We start from the raw sequence: 22,590 nt of genomic DNA on the forward strand, positions 1-22,590 counted from the left end.
TAAACCCGGCACTTGCACAGCCCCTACGGGCGCAGGTGCACCTCGTACGCACCAGTAGGGGGTCGCAAAATACAGCCCTATCGCTTAAGGAAAAAAACAAATGAACATTTGAAGTAGAGAAACATATAGACTATAGGAAGACAGCAGGGAAATGTGATTACTTTTGGATTGCTTCAGCAAAGAGCTAGAATAAACACTATGCGCAGAATTACAATGAGTAATTTGAAAAATTCTGATATAAAAAAACCATGCATCTGCACAGTGTCAACTGCACCTAATAAATTCCTATGTCCATAGTTATAAAGGAAATTGCCAATATAAACCTGATCAATCTGAAATTACAACATCCCACAAGTAATGGCAGTTTGCACGTCCATGTACTGTAGAGAAGTTCCTATGCTCCAACCAACTCAACTTCTCTGCTTCCCAAATTTCACAAGCTTTGCTATTTAATTAGAAACCAAAGTATTATGCCCTGGATTTTTCTGTAATAGTAACAGCGAGGCCAGCAGCACTCACCATCATCAGCACCGTTAATATGGAGTAAATCGGACAGCGACTTTTGGCGTCCACAGTTAAACATGGAAATCCAGAAGTTGCTGTCAGAGATACCCTGCTCCACCACAGGGTGCGCTGTTGCAGTCCTCACCAATAGACTCGGCATTGAAATAATTGCAACAGCATGAACTTGCCCACTAGTTCTGCACTAAAAATGACAAAGTTAGGGCTGGTGCATTCAGGATTAGTACGTTTTTAATGGCGTGATAACAGCTGAACAACCTCTCTGGCCCTGAAAAATTAATTTTACAAGTGTAGAGTCTCAGTCTCAAGAAAATTAGTGTTGAGATTTTTTTTTTTTAAAATAAAAAAAATTATTTTTTTTACTTTCTGTCTGTCTCTTATCTCTCTCCCCCTTAATCCCATCTCTATTTGCCAATCTTTATTTTGCTTTCTGTACATTATCTAAATATAATTTTTATTTCCTGCTTTGGACTCGTGTGGCTCAGTGAGGATTCTTCAACCTGATTGGTTGAAGAGCCTCACTGGTTCTTGTCCTGCTCAGATGCCTCTTAACATGGAAGTCTCCACTCGAAAGCCGGTCAAATCTTTGTGGGCAGCTGCCAGTGAGGTGAACTGTGAGCGCCATACCTTTGCCGCTGACCGCAAAATCGGAGCCATTATAAAAATAAGGATAGAATGTGACTAAAATGGGGATTGCCCACCCGTTGCCAATTATCCCCCACTTCACCTGGTCTTGAAATCCTCTGAACAATGCCACAGGTGATCAACTAGGTTAATACAAAGTTACAGCTCATGTCAAAAATGAATTTGAACTACTGGAGTTGCATTGGTGTCATGGTCCCTTAGGATCTGGAAGTACAAAAATACCTCACCAGTGTCACTTTAACAGATACACTTAGTAATGCTCTGTAGCTAGAACGGTGTTCAGACCCTGAAGCAGCAATATTTTGCACTTGCACATCAGCCATGATGTAACACATTGCACCAGTTTATTTTAGAGTGACTCGAGCAGCAATGTGTTCAAGTCTTTATAAGTTAAGTTGCCAAAACAATCCTATACAAAGTAATACTCTCCTAGTAAGAAGGTTGTGTGTTCAAGAACCACTCCAGAGACATAAGAAGATAGGAACAGGAGTAGACCATTCTGCTCCTTGAGCCAGTTCTGCAATTCATGGCGGATATGTACTTCAATTCCATTTACCCATCTTGGCTCTATATCCCAACAAAAATATATCAATCTCAGTCTTGAAAATTTCAATTGAACCAGCATCCACAGCTTTTGGGAGGATTGAGAGCCAGATTTCCATTACCCTTTTTGTGCAAAAAAATGTTTCCTCATTTCACTCCTGAATGGCCTAGCTCCAATTTTAAGATGATGTCCTCTTATTCTGGACTCCCCCACCAGAGGAATTTGTTTCTCTACATCAACCTGATCAAATCCCTTTCTCATTTTAAAGACCTGAATTACATCACCCCTCAACCTTTTTAAACTCAAGAGAATACAAACTAAGTTTATTCAACCCATGCTTAAAATTTAATCCTTTAAGCCCCAATATTATTCTGGCGAATCTGCGCTGCACTACCCCTCCCCCTCCATATGAATGACCTATTCAGAATACCCATATTGAGTTAGTTACCACCGATTCAGCTTTAGTTCAAGCATTTGTCCACTTGACAGTTTGATATGGATACATAAATCCCACCCATCTCTGCTCCAGAACATACTATGAATAATTAATCATCTGTTCAGATCAGCTTTCGTATAAATGGTGTTGCTCTCAAAAATTCTTCCTTTCAGCTCTATAGCTGTTACAACGACATTTTGAAGTCTCAGCTGTTCTCTTTTTCCAAATATTTGTTACTTTAATAGCATAGAAGACTGCAACAATACTCTGATTAAACAGAGATAGACTTCACAAGTCCTAATTTACAAGACCAATAAAATATGAACACTTCACACATCTGCACTGAACTTTTTTTTTAATTTTTTTTTTTATAAACAGAACAAGTTTTACCCTTCCATGTAGACACCATGCCCACATCCAACCAGACACCATCAAACACTCTACACCAATCTTGCCACCAGCCATTGTCCAGGATATCAAGTAACTTTTAAATGTTTCATGTACTTGGGTAAATGATGCATACACACAACTAGGAATTGTAATTTAAGAGATTCTCTATTATTTGCACCTTTATGCTGAATTGAAATGAAGGCTATTTACATAGCGTTTCAATATTCAATTAAACTTTGTACACGGTGACTCACCTCTTCCCACTTGAACTTCCCACCTCCTTCTGCTGCTTCCCTCCAATCATTGAAGATAAGCAAGTGGAAAATACAGGCCCCAAAAATATTCAGTTTTCAGTTAGTTTAGATTTCTATGTTCATTCAGAGCACAATTATTTTTAAAGATAAATATTTAAATCATGCAGTAAGGATTAGATATCACAAAAACAAACACAGGAATCATGACTAATTTATTTTGGTACCTAGCATCCCAATCTCCAATACTGAAATGATGCAAGGAGTGCATCAGTCTGCAATGTCAAACGGCATTGGTCATTTTTTAAACTTGTTATTGTCCCTATGAATGATGGAGCTAGAATCCTCCCTTTTTACAATCACACCACTAGCACCCATCATGCTTTATTCTTGGACTAGGATTTTTTCCACTACTGTAAATGCTATTGTAATCAAGTAAAAATGCTGTACTTTTGTGCTGCTACTGGTGCAGTCATCTGAGATTATCCTTTATAATTGCATTGCTCATGCGTGATCAATAAGACTTTGGTTTTATGGTTTAGTGAGATGAATACAATAAACTTCCATTTCATCAAGTATAATTGTACTGGTGTGCATCAGCAGAATTCAGATGAAAGAAGCCAGTCCACTGGAAAAAGTATTCATTCAGTAGTCTGAGTCATACCCTCGTGCAGCAAAATGACAAAATCATATCTTTACTTGTAGGTGGGGGAAGAATTTGAATAACCATCCCAAAAATATGAAGTTTTTCATTTAACTAGGGCTGTAAAAATTACACAATGCTGGGCTTTGATATGGGGGGGACAGGAGGGGGAGAAATTTGCTGATTCTACTGCTGCCAGAACCCTTTCTTTCCAACTGAACAAGCGCATGAGAGCACAAGTAAGCAAAGAAACCAGAAAGAGATGGGGGGGAAAAAACAGCATAAACTGCACAGCAGGAAGAAAGGAAAATGAAAATTGAGTAAGTATCTCTGATTTATATACCAGAGAAAATATGCTGGATTTAGCATTGTAGTTCTTGTTCAAAAATGTGAAATATCCCCCTTAATTAACTTCTCTGCAGTTTCTAACTTGTCTGCAATTAACAAAATGTACCTTACATGATCATTTCAGAAATCATAACCCTCTGAGGAAAAACATTTTGTCCAATTGCTTTACAAATGTGTGGCTAACATTTCTCAGGCTCTCTCGGACAGTCGCCTAGCTGTTGCATTGTCGACCGGAGGCATGCTGAATGCATGGCTCACCACTGCAGTTCTCACTTGCTCATTAAGCATACCTTGCTGTATCAATAGCCCCAAAACCTCTCACCACGAATGACAAAGCTCACGATATAGATATATTACTAGATAGAGATAGAAATAGATATAGAGATAGAGATTGAGATAGATATGGTGATTAGTTGTTCTGATTGGCAATCTTTTCCCCTGGAATGAGGGGGGCCAAATGAGTTCAGGTGAACATCATCTCTGTTTAAGTTATAGACACAAAGGGATGACAGTGCAGGGAATATTTACACACGCATGTCACACTTCCATAAATAATCTCTACATGCAACACAGGAGCGCACCTGGTTGTATTTATTGCCAATCTGTTGAGGGTGTGGCTTTTTACAGCAAAGACCAAGAAATCTTTAATTTGCTTCTTTACCAAATATCCCCGGCAGCAGTACTTAGAGGTATATTACGGCAGAACATTTTATTAAAATACCTTCTCAAGGGCAATAAATGCTGGCCCTGCCAGCGACGCCCACATCACAAATAAATAAAAATAAATAAATACATTGAAGACTTTTATTCAGAACCTGCCCCAAACTTGAATAGTGTACGCATTCCAGAAGTTGCTACATGTTTATATGAACAATCTTTGAGTACTGGGCATAAATATAAATAAAAGATTGGCATAAACACAAATGTATTAAAGCAGCCTACTTCCTTTTTTAAAATAGAGTTTGTGCTTTACCTTATTGTTCATGTTTTTTATACAGAATAAAAGTCCAGTTACAGTACTTTCACTTCCCTAAAAGAGAGATTTCCGGGAATTTCATTCTTAGTAATTCACCGCTGATGCACAATAGATTTAGAATGTTGCAGCATGGAAACAGGCTACTCAATCTCTCAATTTGCCACCAATATTATTCTCCACAAACTACCTAGTGTAATCAAATTCTTCAGCTCACCACAACCTTTAATAATCCTTCAAGAAACTACCTAGTTCCCTTTTAGAATTAATGGCCTAACAACTTGTGGTAGAGAATTCCACATTCTGATCATCCTTGTTTAAATGATGTTTTTCTTACCTTCCCTTTAACTTTTGATTATCTTAAACATATGCTCTTGTACTACCATTCACCAACCAGTGACAACAATCTATCACTATTTATCTGATACCCGATCACAATCTGGAAGGCTTCCATCAGGTCACCTGTGTTAGCTTTAGGTGAAAAAAGCCCCAACTTCTCAAGTTTCTTAATAACTTTAAATTCCTCATCTGTAGTTAATCTTAATGAATCGACCCTGCACATTTTCCATAGTTTTGTACCCAATAGGTGGCCCAAAATGACATACAGCATTCCAACTGGGGGGGGGGGGGGGGGGGGGGTGAAGCTTACAGACAGCAAGTCCTGACAATGACCACTATTTCTGCCATCAAAACTTTCTAGAAGTTGTACACACAGGTGCTTGATGGAAGGAATAGCCTGCTAATTTGTCTCGAGATAAACACCAATAAATTAGGTGCATCCATACATAAAGACCCTACAATCACCCATTGCAACATCCAATTGTTAAATAAATCCAAGCTTTCCCGAGGTGTTCAAAAAAGAATTTGTGATACAGAACCAGTTTATACCTCTGAGGGGCAAGAGCTCTACTTGCCCAAAAACATTGCCTAAAGAGGTAAGAAACAGCATAAAACTAAAAGAAAAAGCAGACAAAAATGCAAAAAATAGCACAGATCCTGGTGAATGAGAAAGATACAAAGAACAGCAAAGGGTGACAAAACAGATAGCAAGATCTACAAAAGGAGTATGAAAGGATACTTGCAAGGGATATCAAAATCAACAAAAAAAGGTTTACAATTATATTAGGAAAAAAGAGGGTTGTCAGGAGCAATGTTGGCCCCTTAAACTGATATCGGTGATAAGGAAATAGCGGACATGTTGAATATTTACTTTGCGTCCGTATTTACAGTAGAGCAAGATGATAGCATGCCGGAAGTCCCAAGGAAAATAATATTGAATCAGGGACTCAATAAAATTAATGTAAGCAAAATAACAGTAATGAAGAAAATAGTGGTATTAAATCCCCAGGACCAGACAGTTTCCATCCCAGGGGTTTAAAGGAAGTAGGTGAGCACATTGCAGATGCCCCAACGATAATCTTCCGAAGTTCTCTCGATTCAGGAATTGTCCCTTTAGGTTGGAAAATTGCCCATGTCACTCTGCTAGTTAAGAATGGCGAGAGGGGGAAACCAGGGAATTATAGACCAGTTAGCCTAACATTTGTGGTCAGGAAATTACTGGAGTCTATAATTAAGGATAGGGTGACTGAACGCCTTGAAATGTTCAGCTGATCAGTGAGAGCCAGCATGGATCTGTGAAAGTTGGGTCATGCCTGACAAACCTGATTGAATTTTTTGAAGATATGACTGAAGTAGTAGACAGGGGAATGTCTATGGATGTTATTTATATGGACTTCCAGAAGGCATTTCATAAAGTCCCTCATACGAGATTGTTAACTAAGGTTGAAGCCCATGGAATTGAAGTCAAATTATTGACCTGGTTAGGAAATTGGCTGAGCGGCAAGAGACAGAGATAATGGACAGGTACTCTAATTGGGGTGCGACTACTGGATGGATCGGTGTTGGGGCCTCAACTATTCACAGTATTTATTATGAATCAGATGATGGCATAGAAAGCTACATACCCAAATTTGCCAATGAAACAAAGTAGATGAAAGCATAAAATTATAAAGGGATATTGACAGATTAAGTGAATGGGCAAAACTGTGGCAAATGGATTTCAATGTAGGCAAATGTGAGGTCATCTACTTTAGACCTGAAAAGGACAGAGCTGGGTACTTTCTAAAAGGTGGAGGTCCAAAGAGACTTGGGGGTCCAGGTACATAGATCATTAAAATGTCATGAACAGGTACAGAAAATCATCAAAAAGGCTAATGGAATGGTGGCCTTTATATCCAGAGCTCTGGAATACAGGGGGGTAGAAGTGATGTTACAGCTGTACAAAGCCCTGGTTAGACCACACCTGGAGTACTGTGAACAGTTCTGGGCACCACACCTTAGGAAGGATATATTGGCCTTGGAGGGACTGCAGTGCCGGTTTACCAGAATGATACCCGGACTCCAAGGGTTAAATTACAAGGAGAAATTACACAAATTAGGGTTGTATTCCCTAGAATTTAAAAGGTTTATGGGGTGATTTGATCGAAGTTTTCAAGATGTTAAAAGGGAACAGATAGGGTAGATAGACAGAAAACTATTTCCGCTGCTTGGGGCGTCTAGGAAATGGGCATAGTCTAAAAATTAGAGTCAGACCTTTCAGCAGTGAAACTAGGAAACACTTCTACACACAAAGGGTGATAGAAGTTTGGAACTATTCCAATTTTTAGTTAGAAAATTTTAAAAAACCTCGACTGAGATTGAATTGATCTGCGGACTTGCAAGCGTGCGTTTGCAGATGTCAAATAATCATCATGGCGTCAAGGGAGCAAAGAAAAATTACAAATGAGCAAGGAATTCATGAAAAAATTATGGTGATAGATCTGCAGTTGGACATGAATTAGTCAGGCAGAGGATACAAAAGGGTGGTTATGAATGATTAGTGGTGAGCTAGATCAAAGAGATAATGATGATTTTGAATGAACATGCCCTTTTACCTCCTCCCTTCCCACTGTCCAGGGCCCCAAACACCCCTTCTTCCAAGTGAAACAGCGATGTACTTGTACTTCTTGCAATTTAGTACAGGAAACTGTGTTATCCGGCAGCTAAATGTTTGGCAAGCTCAAGCCACCAGCAAAAATCAGGAGCCGTTTTGTTAGGTTTTTTTTTCTTCTCGTGGCTTTTTTTTTCCCCAACAGTCAGGCTCTGCAAAGTCTCTGTAGCTTAGCAACAGCTTCAGAGAGACGCTTCCAAGGTACGGGCCGACTGTTTAGAAGCTGTTGCTAAGCAACAGTGTTTGTTGTCAGATACGGAGATGAAATGCTCCGTATGCTTCAACATTAACGCTGGTGTGTCCAGCAGTAGCTTGGTCCCGTCGGTGCCGGATAGCACAAAGTTTCCTGTATACTGTATTCGCTGTTCACGATGCGGTCTCCTCTACATTGGGAGACCAAACGCAGATTGGGTGACTGCTTTGCGGGAACACCTCTGTTTAGTCCGTAAGAGTGACCCCGAGCTTCCGGTCGCCTGTCACTTTAATTCTCCGCTCCACTCCTACTCTGACTTCTCCGTCCTTGGCCTCTTACACTGTTCCAATGAAGCTCAACGTAAGCTCGAGGAACAGCACCTCATCTTTCAATTAGGCACTTTACAGCCTGATGGACTCAACATCGAGTTAAACAATTACAGACCATAACCTCTGCCCCAATCTTTTTTTTCTCACATGGCAGCTGTCTTTCATTCTGCCATCGCCATTTACACTTCATCTAGAGCCACCTTTTGTTTCTTAACTTGTCCCATTACCATCTCCTTTTGCCTTGCACCATCATCCCTTTTGTCTCTTAATCTCTCCTGCCTTCCATCCTATCACAGACCTTCCCTTTTGTTCTTTCCTCCCCTCTTTCCCTGCCCCTACACTTGCTTAAAAACCTGTTCCATCTCCAGCTTTTTCCAGTTCTAACGAAGGGTCATCGATCTGAAACATTAACTCTGTTTCTCTCTCCACAGAAGCTACCTGACCTGCTGAGTATTTCCAGCATTTTCTGTTTTTATTTCAGATTTACAGCATCCACAGTATTTTGCTTTTGTAATGGTGATTTTAGAGTTGGTGCCAGATTTGAGGGGGACTGAATTGAGGGCTCTTGGTTGTTAGAAGCCGAACAGCAAACGCCTGCTTGAAATATTAAAGAGAATGTTCATGTCAAACTGTCAGGAAAAACATGGAAACATGCAAGAGTCTGGGAACAGCAAACAACACTAGTAGTGACAGAACCCAGAAACAGTTTTGGAGCAGTTCAATCATAGAATCATATAGCAAAGGAGGCGGCTATTTGGCCCATTGTGTCTGTGCCGGCTCTTTGAAACAGCTATCCAATTAGTCCCATTTCCCTGCTCTTTCCCCATAGCCCTTCAAGTATTTATCCAATTCCCTTTTGAAAGTTACTACTGAATCTGCTGCCACCACCCTTTCAGGCAGTGCATTCCAGATCACAACTCACTGTTTAAAAAAAAAAAAAAAAAAGATCCTCATGTCATACAAACATAGACATAGAAGCAGGAGTAGGCCATTCGGCCACTCAAGCCTGCTCCGCCATTCAATGTGATCATGGCTGATCATCCAAATTCAGCACCCTGTCCCTGCTTTCTCCCCATATCCCTTAGCCTTAAGAAATATGTCTAACTCCTTCTTGAATATATTTAATGAATTGGCCTCTGCTGCCTTCTGTGGTAGAGAATTCCACAGGTTCACCACTCTCTGGGTGAAGAAATTCCTCCTCATCTCTGTCCTAAATGGCCTACCCTTCATCCTTAGACTGTGACCCCTGGTTCTGGACTCCCCGACCATCGGTAACATCCTTCCTGCATCTAGTCTGTCCAGTCCTGTCAGAATTGTATAAGTTTCAATGAGATCCCCTCTCATTCTTCTAAACTCCAGCGAGTACAAGCCCAATCGACCCAATCTCTCCTCATCCGTCATTCCTGCCATCCCAGGTATCAGCTGAACTCCTTCCATGGCAAGAACATCCTTCCTCAGATAAGGCGACCAAAACTGCACACAATACTCAACATGTGGTCTCACCAAGGCCCTGTACAACTGCAGCAAGACATCCTTGTTCCTGTACTCAAACCCTCTCACTACGAAGGCCAACATACCATTTGCCTTCTTAACCGCCTGCTGCACCTGCATGCTTACCTTCAGCGACTGGTGCACAAGGACACCCAGGTCTCGTTGCACTTCCCCTTCTCCCAATCTATTGCCGTCCAGATAATAATCTGCCTTCCTGTTTTTGCCACCAAAGTGGGTAACCTCACATTTATCCATGTTATATTGCATCTGCCATGCTTCTGCCCAATCACCCAACCTGTCCAAATCATCCTGGAGTTTCTCGGCATCCTCCTCACAGCACACATGCCCACCCAGCTTTGTGTCGTCTGCAAATTTGGAGATATTACATCTAGTTCCCTTGTCTAGATCATTTATATTGTGAATAGCTGGGGTCCAAGGACCGATCCCTGCGGTACCCCACTAGTCACTGCTTGCCACTCGGAAAAAGACCTGTTTATTCCAACTCTTTGCTTTCTGTCTGCTAACCAGTTCTCTATCCAAGTCAATACCTTGCCCCCAATCCCATGTGCCTTAACTTTACACACTAATCTCTTATGCGGGACCTTATCAAAAGCCTTCTGAAAGTCCAAATACACCACATCCACTGGTTCTCCCTTATCTATTTTACCAGTTACATCCACAAAAAATTCCAGTAGATTAGTCAAGCACGATTTACCTTTTGTAAATCCATGTTGACTTTGTCCGATCCTGTCACTGTTTTCCAAGTGTTCTGCTATTACATCTTTTATAATTATAATGGACTCTAACATTTTCCCCATTACCGATGTCAGTGCGATCATGGCTGATCATCCAAATTCAGTACCCTGTCCCTGCTTTCTCCCCATAGCCCTTGATCCCTTAGCCTTAAGAAATATATCTAACTCCTTCTTGAATATATTTAATGAATTGGCCTCAACTGCCTTTTGTGGTAGAGAATTCCACAGGTTCACCACTCTCTGGGTGAAGAAATTCCTCATCTCAGTCCTAAATGGCTTACCCCTTATCCTTAGGCTGTGACCCTTGGTTCTGGACGCCCCCGCCATCGGGAACAGCCTTCCTGCATCTAGTCTGTCTAGTCCTGTTAGAATTTTGTAAGTTTCAATGAGATCCCCTCTCATTCTTCTAAACTCTAGCAAATATAAGCCTAATCGACCCAATCTCTCTTCATATGTCATTCCTGCCATCCCAGGTATCAGTCTGGTGAATCTTCGTTGCACTCTCTCCATGGCAAGAACATCCTTCCTCAGGTAAGGCGACCAAAACTGCACACAATACTCAAGGTGTGGTCTCACCAAGGCCCTGTACAACTGCAGCAAGACATCCTTGTTCCTGTACTCGAACCCTCTTGCTACGAAGGCCAACATACCATTTGCCTTCTTAACCGCCTGCTGCACCTGCATGCTTACCTTCAGCGACTGGTGCACAAGGACACCCAGGTCTCGTTGCACTTCCCCTTCTCCCAATCTATTTCCGCTCAGATAATAATCTGCCTTCCTGTTTTTGCCACCAAAGTGGATAATCTCACATTTATCCACATTATACTGCATCTGCCCAATCGTCCAAACAGTACTGGAGTTTCTCTGTATCCTCCTCACAGCACACATGCCCACCCAGCTTTGTGTCGTCTGCAAACTTGGAGATATTACATGTAGTTCCCTCGTCTAGATCATTAATATATAATGGCCCAGAAATTCGGGTCTCCACGGGTGAGTACGCACGGGGTACTCACCCGTAGGCCCAATGGAAGTGCCGGTTTCATGCATGCACTGCGCATGCGCGGGAAACCGGCACTTCTGTTCCTCTGAACGAAGGGGTTCAGAGGTCGAACGCGTGCGCAGGAGGGGCTGCGCGTGCGCATCGAACTTCATTTATTTATTTCAGGTTTTCCCGGGAGCGCAAGTCTCCAGAAGTTAGAAATGTAAAAAGCAGGCATAAGGCCTGCTTTTTACAAGGTAAGTGGTGAATTAATTAAAATTAAAGAAAAATTTCCCCACAGGTTTATTATTTTTAAATACTTTAAAGCAAGGTAAGTTTATTTTTAGCCCCGTTAGAAAATAAAATTATTTTTTTCAAAAATTTAAATTATTGTTTAAAATAGTTATTTCATGTCATTTAGTTTATTTAAAAAATGTATTTGAAGATTTAGTGCTGTTTTGGGGCCGTAGTATTTATAAGTCTTGACAGCACTTCCTGTCAGACTTGAGTGGAGCATTCCCTGCTCAGATTGGCCCCCCATGATCCCAGGGGACGCATCGAACTAACTGCGCCCCTGGGATACGCAAGCACTGCGCGCCGGCAGTTGGACCAGGCCCCGATCAGAATTCCACGGGACCCACAGCTCAACGGCCGGCGCGCTAGGTAAGTGCAGATCGGGGGCTTGCTCCCGCGGAAGCCCCCAACCCAAATTTCTGGGCCATTGTGAATAACTGGGGTCCTAGCACCGATCCCTGCGGTACCCCACTAGTCACTGCCTGCCACTCGGAAAAAGACCCGTTTATTCCAACTCTTTGCTTCCTGTCTGCCAGCCAGTTTTCTATCCAAGTCAGTACCTTACCCCCAATCCCATGTGCTTTAACTTTGCACGCCAGTCTCTTATGCGGGACCTTATCGAAAGCCTTCTGAAAGTCCAAATACACCACATCCACTGGTTCTCCCTTATCTAGTCTACCAGTTACATCCTCAAAAAATTCCAGTAGATTAGTCAAGCATGATTTACCTTTTGTAAATCCATGTTGACTTTGTCTGATCCGGTCACTGTTTTCCAAGTGCTCTGCTATTACATCTTTAATAATGGACTCTAGCATTTTCCCCACTACCGAGGTCAGGCTTACCAGTCTACAATTCCCTGTTTTCCCTCTACCACCTTTTTTGAATAGTGGGCTAACATTAGCTACCTTCCAATCCATGGGAACTGTTCCAGAGTCTAGTCATTGCTGGTTCTTGTGCCTGTCAGCTTAAACCTGTGTCCTCTGGTTACCAACCCTTCTGCCACTGGAACCAGTTTCTCCTTATTTACACATGATTTTGAACAACTATCAAAACTCCTCTTAACCTTCTCTGCTTTAAGGAGTACAACCCCAGCTTCTCTAATCTATCCACATAACAGAGTCAGTCAAAAGAGAGGGTGAGGAGAGATGACTACATACGAGCTGTAGGCCAGGCAAGTCAGAGGCACTCAAATATATATTGGAGGAGGCACATTAAGTACCATCAATATAACATATATAATTTGAAGATAAAACGGAGAAACATCTGTGATGTCTTGGAGCTTTATGAAAATATTTTTAAGTTAATCAAGGTGAAATCTGTACAAGGCAATTAGCTGCAGGTATTACAGAAATACAGATATACCATGTTACTTTAAAATTACCATTTCATGACACACATTACGTGCAAAAACTATACACAATTCTATAAACACTTGATCTATAATCACTGGATTAAATAGATCAGGATTATAAGAATTTAACCTACAAGAGATTACTGGAATGTTCTACTTCGTACTGCAATAAATGCGTTTCTTTCCACCGCCCCTCCTATTCCTCCCTTCCCATTTTTCAGGGTTTTCTTGCCCATTTCCTTATACTTACTTTTCCAGAGCCACATTATTGGTGGAGACTGGCGGTTCGGCTACGCTCCCCTCGGCCGGTGCTCCGTCGGATTTGCTGCTGGTACAGTAGGCGGCTGGAAGCTGCTGCCGGTGACCTTGGTGCTGGAGCAACAGCTGCTGCAAACAAAGCGGCAGCCTCGGCTCCCGTCTTCCGGAGACGCCGGCAGCCGTGGAGGTGCGGCAGAGCCAGCTCGCGGGCCTCAGCCCGGTCTCCAGCAGGAAGAGAGCAGAGGTCCCCGCCCGCAACATTATGCTGGCTTTCCTGCGTCGGTCTTGGAAGCAGACGACGGGAAGCAGAGAGCGGGCAGGCGCGATGATCAGCGGTGGCCGCGTGGGGAAAAGTGAAAGAGAAAGCGCGCAGACACCACTCAACGGCCCTCGCTCGCACGCACCTGCTCCAAAACCCTGCGGCGAACTGCACAAACCGTCGCGCACCCTGCGCCTGCCCAAATGAGAGGCGGAGGTCCCGCCCTCTTCCTGTCACGCCGCACCAACCTGGCTGCTGATTGGTCATCGCGCCACATCAATCAAACACGCCACCTCCGGTTCCACGCACCTCGGCTGTGCGAGGTGGTGAGTCACTGTCGGCCGGCGTCGTGTTTTGGCGAAGAGGAAGCAAAAATGAGGCAGGGCAGATTCTGGCGTGTACTACTTGGAGTTGTAAACAGCTCTTTATTTTCTAAATCGGCAATGTGTTTATTGCTCTGTACCATCTCAGCTGTAGATAATGTGCTGCCTGTCAGTCACCATGGCCATGTTGTCATATTCGCACAGCTGGCAGCAGGAGGGTTGGTTTTCACAATCTTTGACCACATACATTCTGGGCAAGAGCTAGAATAAAGGTGGAGTAGAGATAGGACTATCCCAAAATTCCTGGCCACACTGAAAACCCCCTTAAAGCTGCATGGGCAATAGTTTTAATACAGGGGCTTTCCATACCACCATGTCCATGCTGTTGTTTTGCATTCAAAGAACCCCCTATAGCGACACTTGGAGCTGAAGCCAGCCTGTGAAGACAAACACAAAATGCTGGAAGCACAGAGCAGGTTCGACCCGAAACGTCAACTCAAATTTCTGCCCACGGATGTTGCCTGACCTGAGTTTTTCCAGCATTTTCTGTTATTTAGGCAGCATTTGTGGTGGGAGGATGGTAGGGTTAACACTTCCGGTCATTGACCGCTCACCAGAACCCCGTGAAGACAAGTAGAAAAAGAAAGTAAAGCAAGCAAAAGGGAGAGAAGGAAAAACTGATATTAATCTGTTCTGATGAAAGGCGATTGACCTGAAAAGTTAACTCTCCACAGATGCTGAGCGTTTCCAGCATTTTTTTTTATTTATCAGGGTCACATTTATGCTGCACGAAAGGGTGCAATATTATTTCTATATTCTTAGTGCGATGAGCCAACTTTTTCACTGCCTGCTCACATTGTGAAGTTGGGGATGGCTGGCCTGTGCACATGATATGTAAATAGGTACATAGGTTTTTGTTACCAGCCTTCCAATGCCAGTGTGGTTATGAACGGTCAGAAATAGCTGAAAAGATAGTCATCTCTTAGAGTCATAGGGCTCGAATTTCCAAGCCCCGTGGAGGCGGGATTGGGGGGAAAATTGCAGAATTGGGGGGGGCACGAACCCTTCCCGCCTCGAAGGTAGTTAACAGGCAGTTTTTGGCCTAATCCCTATTTTTAACCCTGAAGTGTGGGCTGCCCGACGGCTCCAAACCACGCCAAGTTAGCGAGGCGGACCGTCGGGCTGAAGGGGTTGGAGGGTTCGAGATGTCCGGTGTTCAGGTGAGTGATGGGTGTATGAGTGCAGAGGTAAGTGTGTTTGGTGTGTGTAAAGTGTTTAAATAAGTTTTACTTACCTTTACTTACTAATGCAGGCTTCCTTCCGGTCTCGGGAGTCCCTCATCTCACCGGCACAGAAAGCAGAATGGCCGCGAGCTGTCAAAAGGTGCAGCATTCTGCTTTCTGTTCTGGAGAGATTTCTAACTGAGTCTGTGGAGAAGGACACAAGTTAGAAGTCAGATTGTCAGTGTTTGACAGCTTCACGGAGCTGTCAAATGCTGATATTTCATCTGTCAAAAGCTCTTGACAGATGAAATGTCAATCCCTGACGTCACCTGTAACCGGGTGTCCCTTAATTGGCCTGCTGAGCCCGCTGGGCGGGCTCAACAAGGTCAATCAAGGGAAAATCGCGTGGGTTGGCCACAAATCAATGGAGGCAGGACTACAACCCAAAAAGTGGGAGTCCTGCCTCCATCACGTCCACATTGACAAAATCCAGCCCCTAGAGTCATAATGGCACAGAAGGAGGTCATTCAGCCCATCGAGTCCATGCCGGCTCTCTGTAGAGTGAAGTAAGATTAAAATTGAGCGTAACAGGGCACGTTTAGTAGAATGCAATTGCAGCCACGGAATGTTTAAAGATGAAATGTACTCATTATTCGTATGTTTAATTGCAGAAATGACCATATCAGTTTAGAGAGATGAAACTTACAAAAAGAGACACTGACATAACCCTTTTCTGGAAAAACGAAACTTAGTAGTGGCCAAGAGAGAGAATGACTCGTTTCCCAGAAATCACACGACCTGGATGACTCATTTCCAAGAAATCAGAGGGTTTACATGCCCCTTCAGTAAAAGTGAAACTTATGCTATCGGCTATTCTGTATGAGTTAGACACACCTAGTTAGTAATTAATGTATAGACTTTTAAATCGATTTGATCTCTGAAGTAGGAGGTCTTGCAAAATGTGTATAATTGTGTGAATCTCAAGAGGTTCGGTGGAGTGTGTAGCCTTGTGTGGGGACGCAAGAGCATTATCTCCCCAGGCCTGAATAAACCGTTTTGACTTCAATTATTGGGTCTGTCTTTCTTACAACAAGCCGGTGACGTCGACCATGTATATCACTTGGTCCACACTTTGGGGGCTTACATCAATTGGTGACGAGGATGGGATACACGATCTGAACAAGACTCTCGGACAGCGTTAACCTAAGACGGGTGAGTATGTTTTAATTACCACCTGTAAAATTAGAGGTTAATCGTTGGCGAGACGTTAAGTCAGAATCGACGTATAAAAGAACATAAAAAGAAAGACACCTTTAATTGAAGGCGGTTAAAAAATAAACTGCAGTTAGGGGCAGGGTGTTCCCTAAGCCAAGTGGTGGCAAACCGAGAGGGGCGGAAAGACCCCTACCCCGGGAGGCGGGAAATCCTTTTAGCCGAATGGCGACAAACCGAGAGGGGCGGAAAGACCCCTACCCCGGGGAGGCGGGAAATCCTTTCAGCCGAGAGGTGGCGAAACCTCAACAAACGAATGAATGGGTGCACCGTAGTGAGTGAATGAAATAAAACCCCTACAGTCACAAAGAGGTTAAAACTCAAAACCTCGGGACTAAAGGGTTGGTGTGTTTAACGAAACAGAGTGATTGACAGGAAGTGAGCAATTAATCAGAGTAACGCTATAGGGGTGAACAACGTAGTGTATAAACCTAATTCACCAATACCGTGAATTAAGCATTAAACATAGTAGTTAGTTATGACTGGACCTGGATTCTATAACCCGACTCCTGGCAGATAAAAAGAAACAGTGCAGAGAGCCAAAGGCTTGGTGGGGGAGGAGCTAAAGATAAAGAGGCAACAGATAATGTATGGAATTGAAACAGAAGGGAGAGATAAAGAAGGAAAAAGATCTAATTTGCAGGCGAACCAATTTGAAACCCCAGCAAGGAAAAAAACAAGCAAACAGGGATTTGGAAACTAGGGAAAGCTGTTGAGTCACCGATTTAAAAGGAAGGAAAAGATAAACTTAAAGCTTTACCAACATGGAAGTTATTAGCATCTGTACCAAGACAAGTAAAACACGAGATTTGCTGAGTGAAAGGAACCTTAGTCATATGCTGGAATTACAGTTTGTACGAAAATGTGTGTTAAAGTGTGAATGTTTCCTGATTAGGAATGTTTAAGAGGTTACAATATTCCTTTGTCTGAAAATCTGTCCTTTAGGGAAAAAAAGAAATGTCTGCTGTGTGTTGTAGCTCCACCCACTTCTCTGTGTTAAAGAAAAGCATTTAACCCTTTTGTCTTGTCTTGGATTTTGGAAGTTTAAGAATGTGCAAATAAGATTGTGCCCTCAGAATGGAAAAAAACCTATTACAATTTAAGTTAAGCTGGAGTGTAAAAACTGAGAAGAGCAACAAAAAGTTTGTTTAATGAAAGATTAAGTTTCAGTCCAAGATCTAACCTTGGAGTTATGAGGTAAATTAACCTGTTAAAACCAGACTTTCATTGTGGCCACAGTGAAATTCTGGTTGATGTAAATTGGTGTAGTCCGAATTGAATAAGATAATTCCACTCCGCAAGAATATCTGATAGTGGCAGGTCCCTCTACAATGTTTAATTGACTATGGTACTGGGAGCCGTATAGAAGGCGGGACTAGAGTTAAACCTTAGAAAGGTATAGGTAGGGAAGGATGAAGTAGTCGACCTAGGATACATAGTGACACAAGGGAAGAGACAAATGCTCAAAAACAGATGGGAGGGGTGTTGTGTATGTACCTTTAAGGGACTAACTGGTCTTAGACTGCAGTACCGGCAGTGACCACCCCTGTATAAAAGGCCCTAGCAGGCTTCTGTAGTTTCAGTTTCAAGCTGCCTCTTGTTCAGTAAAGTACCTGTTAAACTGTTCTCCCAAAGTCCGTGTATTATTGAGGCGCGGACTTTACAAGTGGCATTAGGACTGGCTGCGTACTTTGATTGCTCGCAAGCTTCTAGGGATGGCAACAGGAGGGGACCGCGCCAGAGAGGGGAGGGGGATCCGAGGATGTTTGTTGACGCATTGGTAGGGGGCTGATAGTGAAAAAATGTTAATAGACACAGGAGCCACAATCTCATTGACAGACTTACCCTTACCCCAAACGAAACTTTCAGTTAGTATAGCAGGAATCGGTGGACGAAGAATCAGGACTTCTAAGAGCGAAACAGTCTTACTAGAAATTGGATGTATAATAATACCTACACAGTTGTGGGTATGCGAGAACACCGAAGGAACAATCCTAGGGATAGATATACTGCGAGAAGTAGGAGCTTTAGTCGACCCTAAAGCGAATGAAGTGTACTGGCCCCCAGATTATAAGTTAAACAAACAGACAGACCCGGGAAACAAAGTAGAAATGGCCCAGCCTTTACAGGATTTGCTCAAAGGGGGGTAGCCAAAGGAAAAAGTGTAGACCTATATAGATAGTCGGAATGCCTTTGGGGTGGTGTCTGATTACATGATAGCAGGAGTAGGCAGGGATATATGACACCAGGAGGAAGACCCGTAAGAGACAAGAATATAATCAACGAATGAGTAGGAACCTCTCTCCTACCCAAAGAGTGCGTAATAATAAATTAAAGCACAGAAGAGGATGGGCAGCTAAACGAGCAACTTGAGAGAGGGAATCTGACCAATGAAGCCCAAATGTTCATGTTGAATCAAAGTGTGAAACCACAACTGTCTTTCAGTCAGGGATGTTTTTTGGATTGCGTGAAGTGACGCAATAATGTTTAGCTCCACCTTCAAAAGCCTGCGAAGGAGTTAACCCTTTCCACTGACGGCTGTTTGAGTTCACCAAGCAACAACTTCAGTATTACTGAATAGAATTTAAAGATATTGGACATTATTAAATTTAAGTTTCTTAATGTTAAGCTGATATTTCCCCACAGTGATAGAAGGAAAATTAGGATTTGATAAATGGAAGTTATCTTATAAACTAATTGCAGCACCGTCTCAAATGGCCAGGAGACTGCTTGGGAGGCTGTCCTGTTACCCAAAGATAAATCTGGACAGATAGTTAGAGACATGAGGCCAAAGACCAGCAGATTATACGGGATCGAGAACAGGATACACGGGACGACCAGAAGGAGGTCTTAGCAATAGATAGCAAAGTGATAGCAGAAATAATACCAGCCAAACCAGGGCTAGCACCTAGATGGTCAGGACCTTATTATGAAGTATTAATGAATAGTGACACATGTGCTCATGTAGATGGGTCCGGAACAGGTAAAGGAAGGTGGAAACACTGGACTCAGTTAAAAATATATAAGAAAGACAATGAGTAAACCAGAGATGGTGCCCTTTTTGACAGAGTGAGGAGTATACTAGAAGATATAAAGAATGGGAAGGGGAGTTACTACATATATCAATGATAGGGCTGTGCATGATAATATTATATGCCATAGTTTGCATCTTCAGGTATGTCTGGGGACAGAGCCACAGAACAAGAAATGAACCCGATGTACAGCATTTTGAACTGATAAAATGGATAAGAGCAGAATAATTCTAACTGGCTGGTGACGACCAGCCCCTTTTTGTAATTACAGGAACATTGGACGTCCGGAATGAGATGGAGCGTCCTCGCCTTGATCCTAGGGATGAACATAAGTATTGCCATTATCGAGGGGGATTAGTAATGAGAACACAGGATGAGGTGTATTTTAGTGTAGCACATAGAGTTACTAAGCTTGCCATTAATATGAGTACTTTTGAGATACAAAACAAACCTGGAACTCCCTGTGGGTAAAACAATTAGAGGATCCACAGGAAAAAAATCTATCTTACAAAGATGTAAGAAACGGGGAGTATTGGAAACGACCGGAGCAGGGTATGCGGCCGGGTTAGCAACAGTTAATAGCTTGGACATAGAAGGAGTAAACGAGGGAGTAGAAGAATTACAAGCAAAAATAGAGAAGTTACTAAAACAAGCTACTGGAAATAGCCAGCAATTGACACTTGGCAGGGAAACCAAACAATAATGCAATTGTCGGGGGTGGAAGAGATAGTAGCCCCCCCATGCAGAAACAATTAATACAATTATTGATAGACTTAATAATGCTTCTCGCCAAACCGATAAGGAACTAATATGTGCCACGCAGGGCTCATGGCTATTGCCGAATGCTCAGCATAACATGAGGCAAATAAATAATGGACAGATCCCTGATTGGATTACTAATGAGGATCTGGAACCTTGGATTGACACAAATAAAAGCCTATGCAAAGGATGTAAAATGGGACAAGTATACCGGGCAGGCGATTGTCTGACTCCATGGACTAAGATGATTGGCTTTGTACTGGCCATCCCACAATTCCCAGAAGGGGGACAACCCCTATACGATGTGATTAATATAGGAGAAGTACAAAGGGAAAGTGGGTTAAATATGATGTCCCTACCAAGGCGCTTTGGGAAAGGGATGAAGATAATAAACAGAAGGATGAAACCTAAAGGGGGGTGGTAGTGGATGGGTGCCACCACAAGGGAAGGACATGGGTGTGCACACACCCCCCCCACCGAGGGAGACACATCCGAGTGCGGAGTTGCGAAAATTACCAATTGCACCCTCGAGGTACACCCAAGGGGGATACACCGGACCTGGGTTAGCACCAAGGAACAATGGGACCTGTTGTGTCACCACAATTGAACAGAAATATGAATATCAAGATATGGCTTGTACCATTCCCCAACCAAACCGTTGTTTGGTCTAAAGATACCTATACAGATAGGAAAACCTGGTCATTTGATAATATGAGACTTACTAAAAAGGGTTGAAACTTATGTCATACCAGAGCCCAAGGCAATTCCTAAGTTAGAGGAAGCTTGGCAGAAGTTACGGCAGGACACTAAGGAAATTTTAAAGTATTATCATAAAATAGAAGAAGGCTTAAAGAGACAACAAAAAGACATTAGTACAACATTAGAGGAAACTCCCCCACTTCCTCATATTTTGATAATTGGGGATCAGGATGGTCGGGGACTTTGGGCGCCTCAGTGATACAAGGCATAATGATATTCCTCCTGATTGTTATTATGATATATTGTGTATTTTTATTTCTCCAGTGCCTCTGTACCAGAATGAGTAAGGCCGAAATTGGTGCGGTGAAAGAAGACGAGCCTGAGGAGGGGCAGGTAGCGAAGTTAAGAATGGACAACTCCCCCGCCTCTCCAAGGCAAATGGTGTAAGATGTGACAGGAAGCCCTGAGATTATGAGGGATTAATTGGGCATGGTAATTAAGGACCGGGCCGGCCAACCGTAAGATGGAGGTGGCGGAAGGCGGGTGGCAGAAGGAGGGTGGTGAATGAGGATTGGTGTGTGATGACAGTCTCGAATTGGCACGTCACACACCCAACGTGGGAATGAGGGACAGGCTTGAGCAGAAAGCCTCAACCATTAGTGCAGGGTCTAAGGGGCCCCGGCAATGGTTACACCGGACAGAGTGCATAAAGGAAAGACCACCCTAAAGGAAAGCCCACCGTAAAGGAAAGACCACCATACCACGGGGGGAAGTCGGCCTCCAAATCGATAGGATATATACATGTATAACCTAGACTGGTAGAAGGCCAGGGAGTGCACGCTTTGGCAGACACCAGGCAGTGGAAATACATGTTGACCTGTTTTGGAACAGTTGTCCAAAAGGTCAAAAGGGGGGACTGAAGTAAGATTAAAATTGAGCGTAACAGGGCACGTTTAGTAGAACGCAATTGCGGCCACAGAATGTTAAAGATGAAATGTACTCATTATTCGTATGTTTAATTGCAGAAATGACCATACCAGTTTAGAGAGATGAAACTTACAAAAAGAGACACTGACATAACCCTTTTCTGGAAAAACAAAACTTCGTAGTGGTCAAGAGAGAGAATGACTCGTTTCCCAGAAATCACATGACCTGGATGACTCATTTCCAAGAAATCAGAGGGTCTACATGCCCCTTCAGTAAAAGTGAAACTTATGCTATCGGCTATTCTGTATGAGTTAGACACACCTAGTTAGTGATTAATGTATAGACTTTTAAATCGATTGGATCTCTGAAGTAGGAGGTCTTGCAAAATGTGTATAACTGTGTGAATCTCAAGAGGTTCGGTGGAGTGTGTAGCCTTGTGTGGGGACGCAAGAGCATTATCTCCCCAGGGCTGAATAAACCGTTTTGACTTCAATTATTGGGTCTGTCTTTCTTAGAACAAGCTGGTGACGTCAACCATGTATATCACTTGGTCCGCACTTTGGGGGCTTACATCAAGAGCAATCCAGTCAGTCCCATTCCCCCGCTCTATCCCCGTAGCCCTGCAAGTTTATTTCCCTCAAGTGCCTATTCAGTCTCCCCTTGAAAACACTGAGTGTCTCCGCTTCCACCACTTCCATCGGCAGC

At 43.0% G+C, this 22,590-nt stretch overlaps 1 protein-coding gene and 1 long non-coding RNA gene across 4 annotated transcripts in view; one reads left to right on the forward strand and one right to left on the reverse strand.

The window, feature by feature from the left end:
- LOC147120231 (glutaminase kidney isoform, mitochondrial-like) overlaps positions 1–13,798 on the reverse strand; it is a 103,699-nt gene extending 89,901 nt beyond the window's left edge. For 2 of the 3 annotated variants that reach the window (XM_085985855.1, XM_085985854.1), the window contains exon 1: positions 13,384–13,795. In XM_085985855.1, the coding sequence (XP_085841981.1) occupies positions 13,384–13,652 (269 nt within the window). In that variant the 5' untranslated portion in view covers positions 13,653–13,795. Of the gene's footprint in view, positions 1–13,383 lie in introns of all 3 variants that reach the window. The other variant, XM_085985856.1, reaches the window with a different exon arrangement.
- Positions 13,799–13,833: 35 nt separating this feature from the next.
- Positions 13,834–22,378, forward strand: LOC147120232 (uncharacterized). Its single transcript, XR_015078144.1, has 2 exons — positions 13,834–16,408; positions 19,772–22,378. It is a non-coding gene; the product is annotated as an uncharacterized LOC147120232 (long non-coding RNA).
- Positions 22,379–22,590: the final 212 nt, after the last annotated feature.

This window comes from Somniosus microcephalus, chromosome 4 (assembly GCF_052327205.1).
Source record: "Somniosus microcephalus isolate GS21.2 chromosome 4, FLI_Smic_1.0, whole genome shotgun sequence".
Classification (NCBI taxonomy): Eukaryota; Metazoa; Chordata; class Chondrichthyes; order Squaliformes; family Somniosidae; genus Somniosus; species Somniosus microcephalus.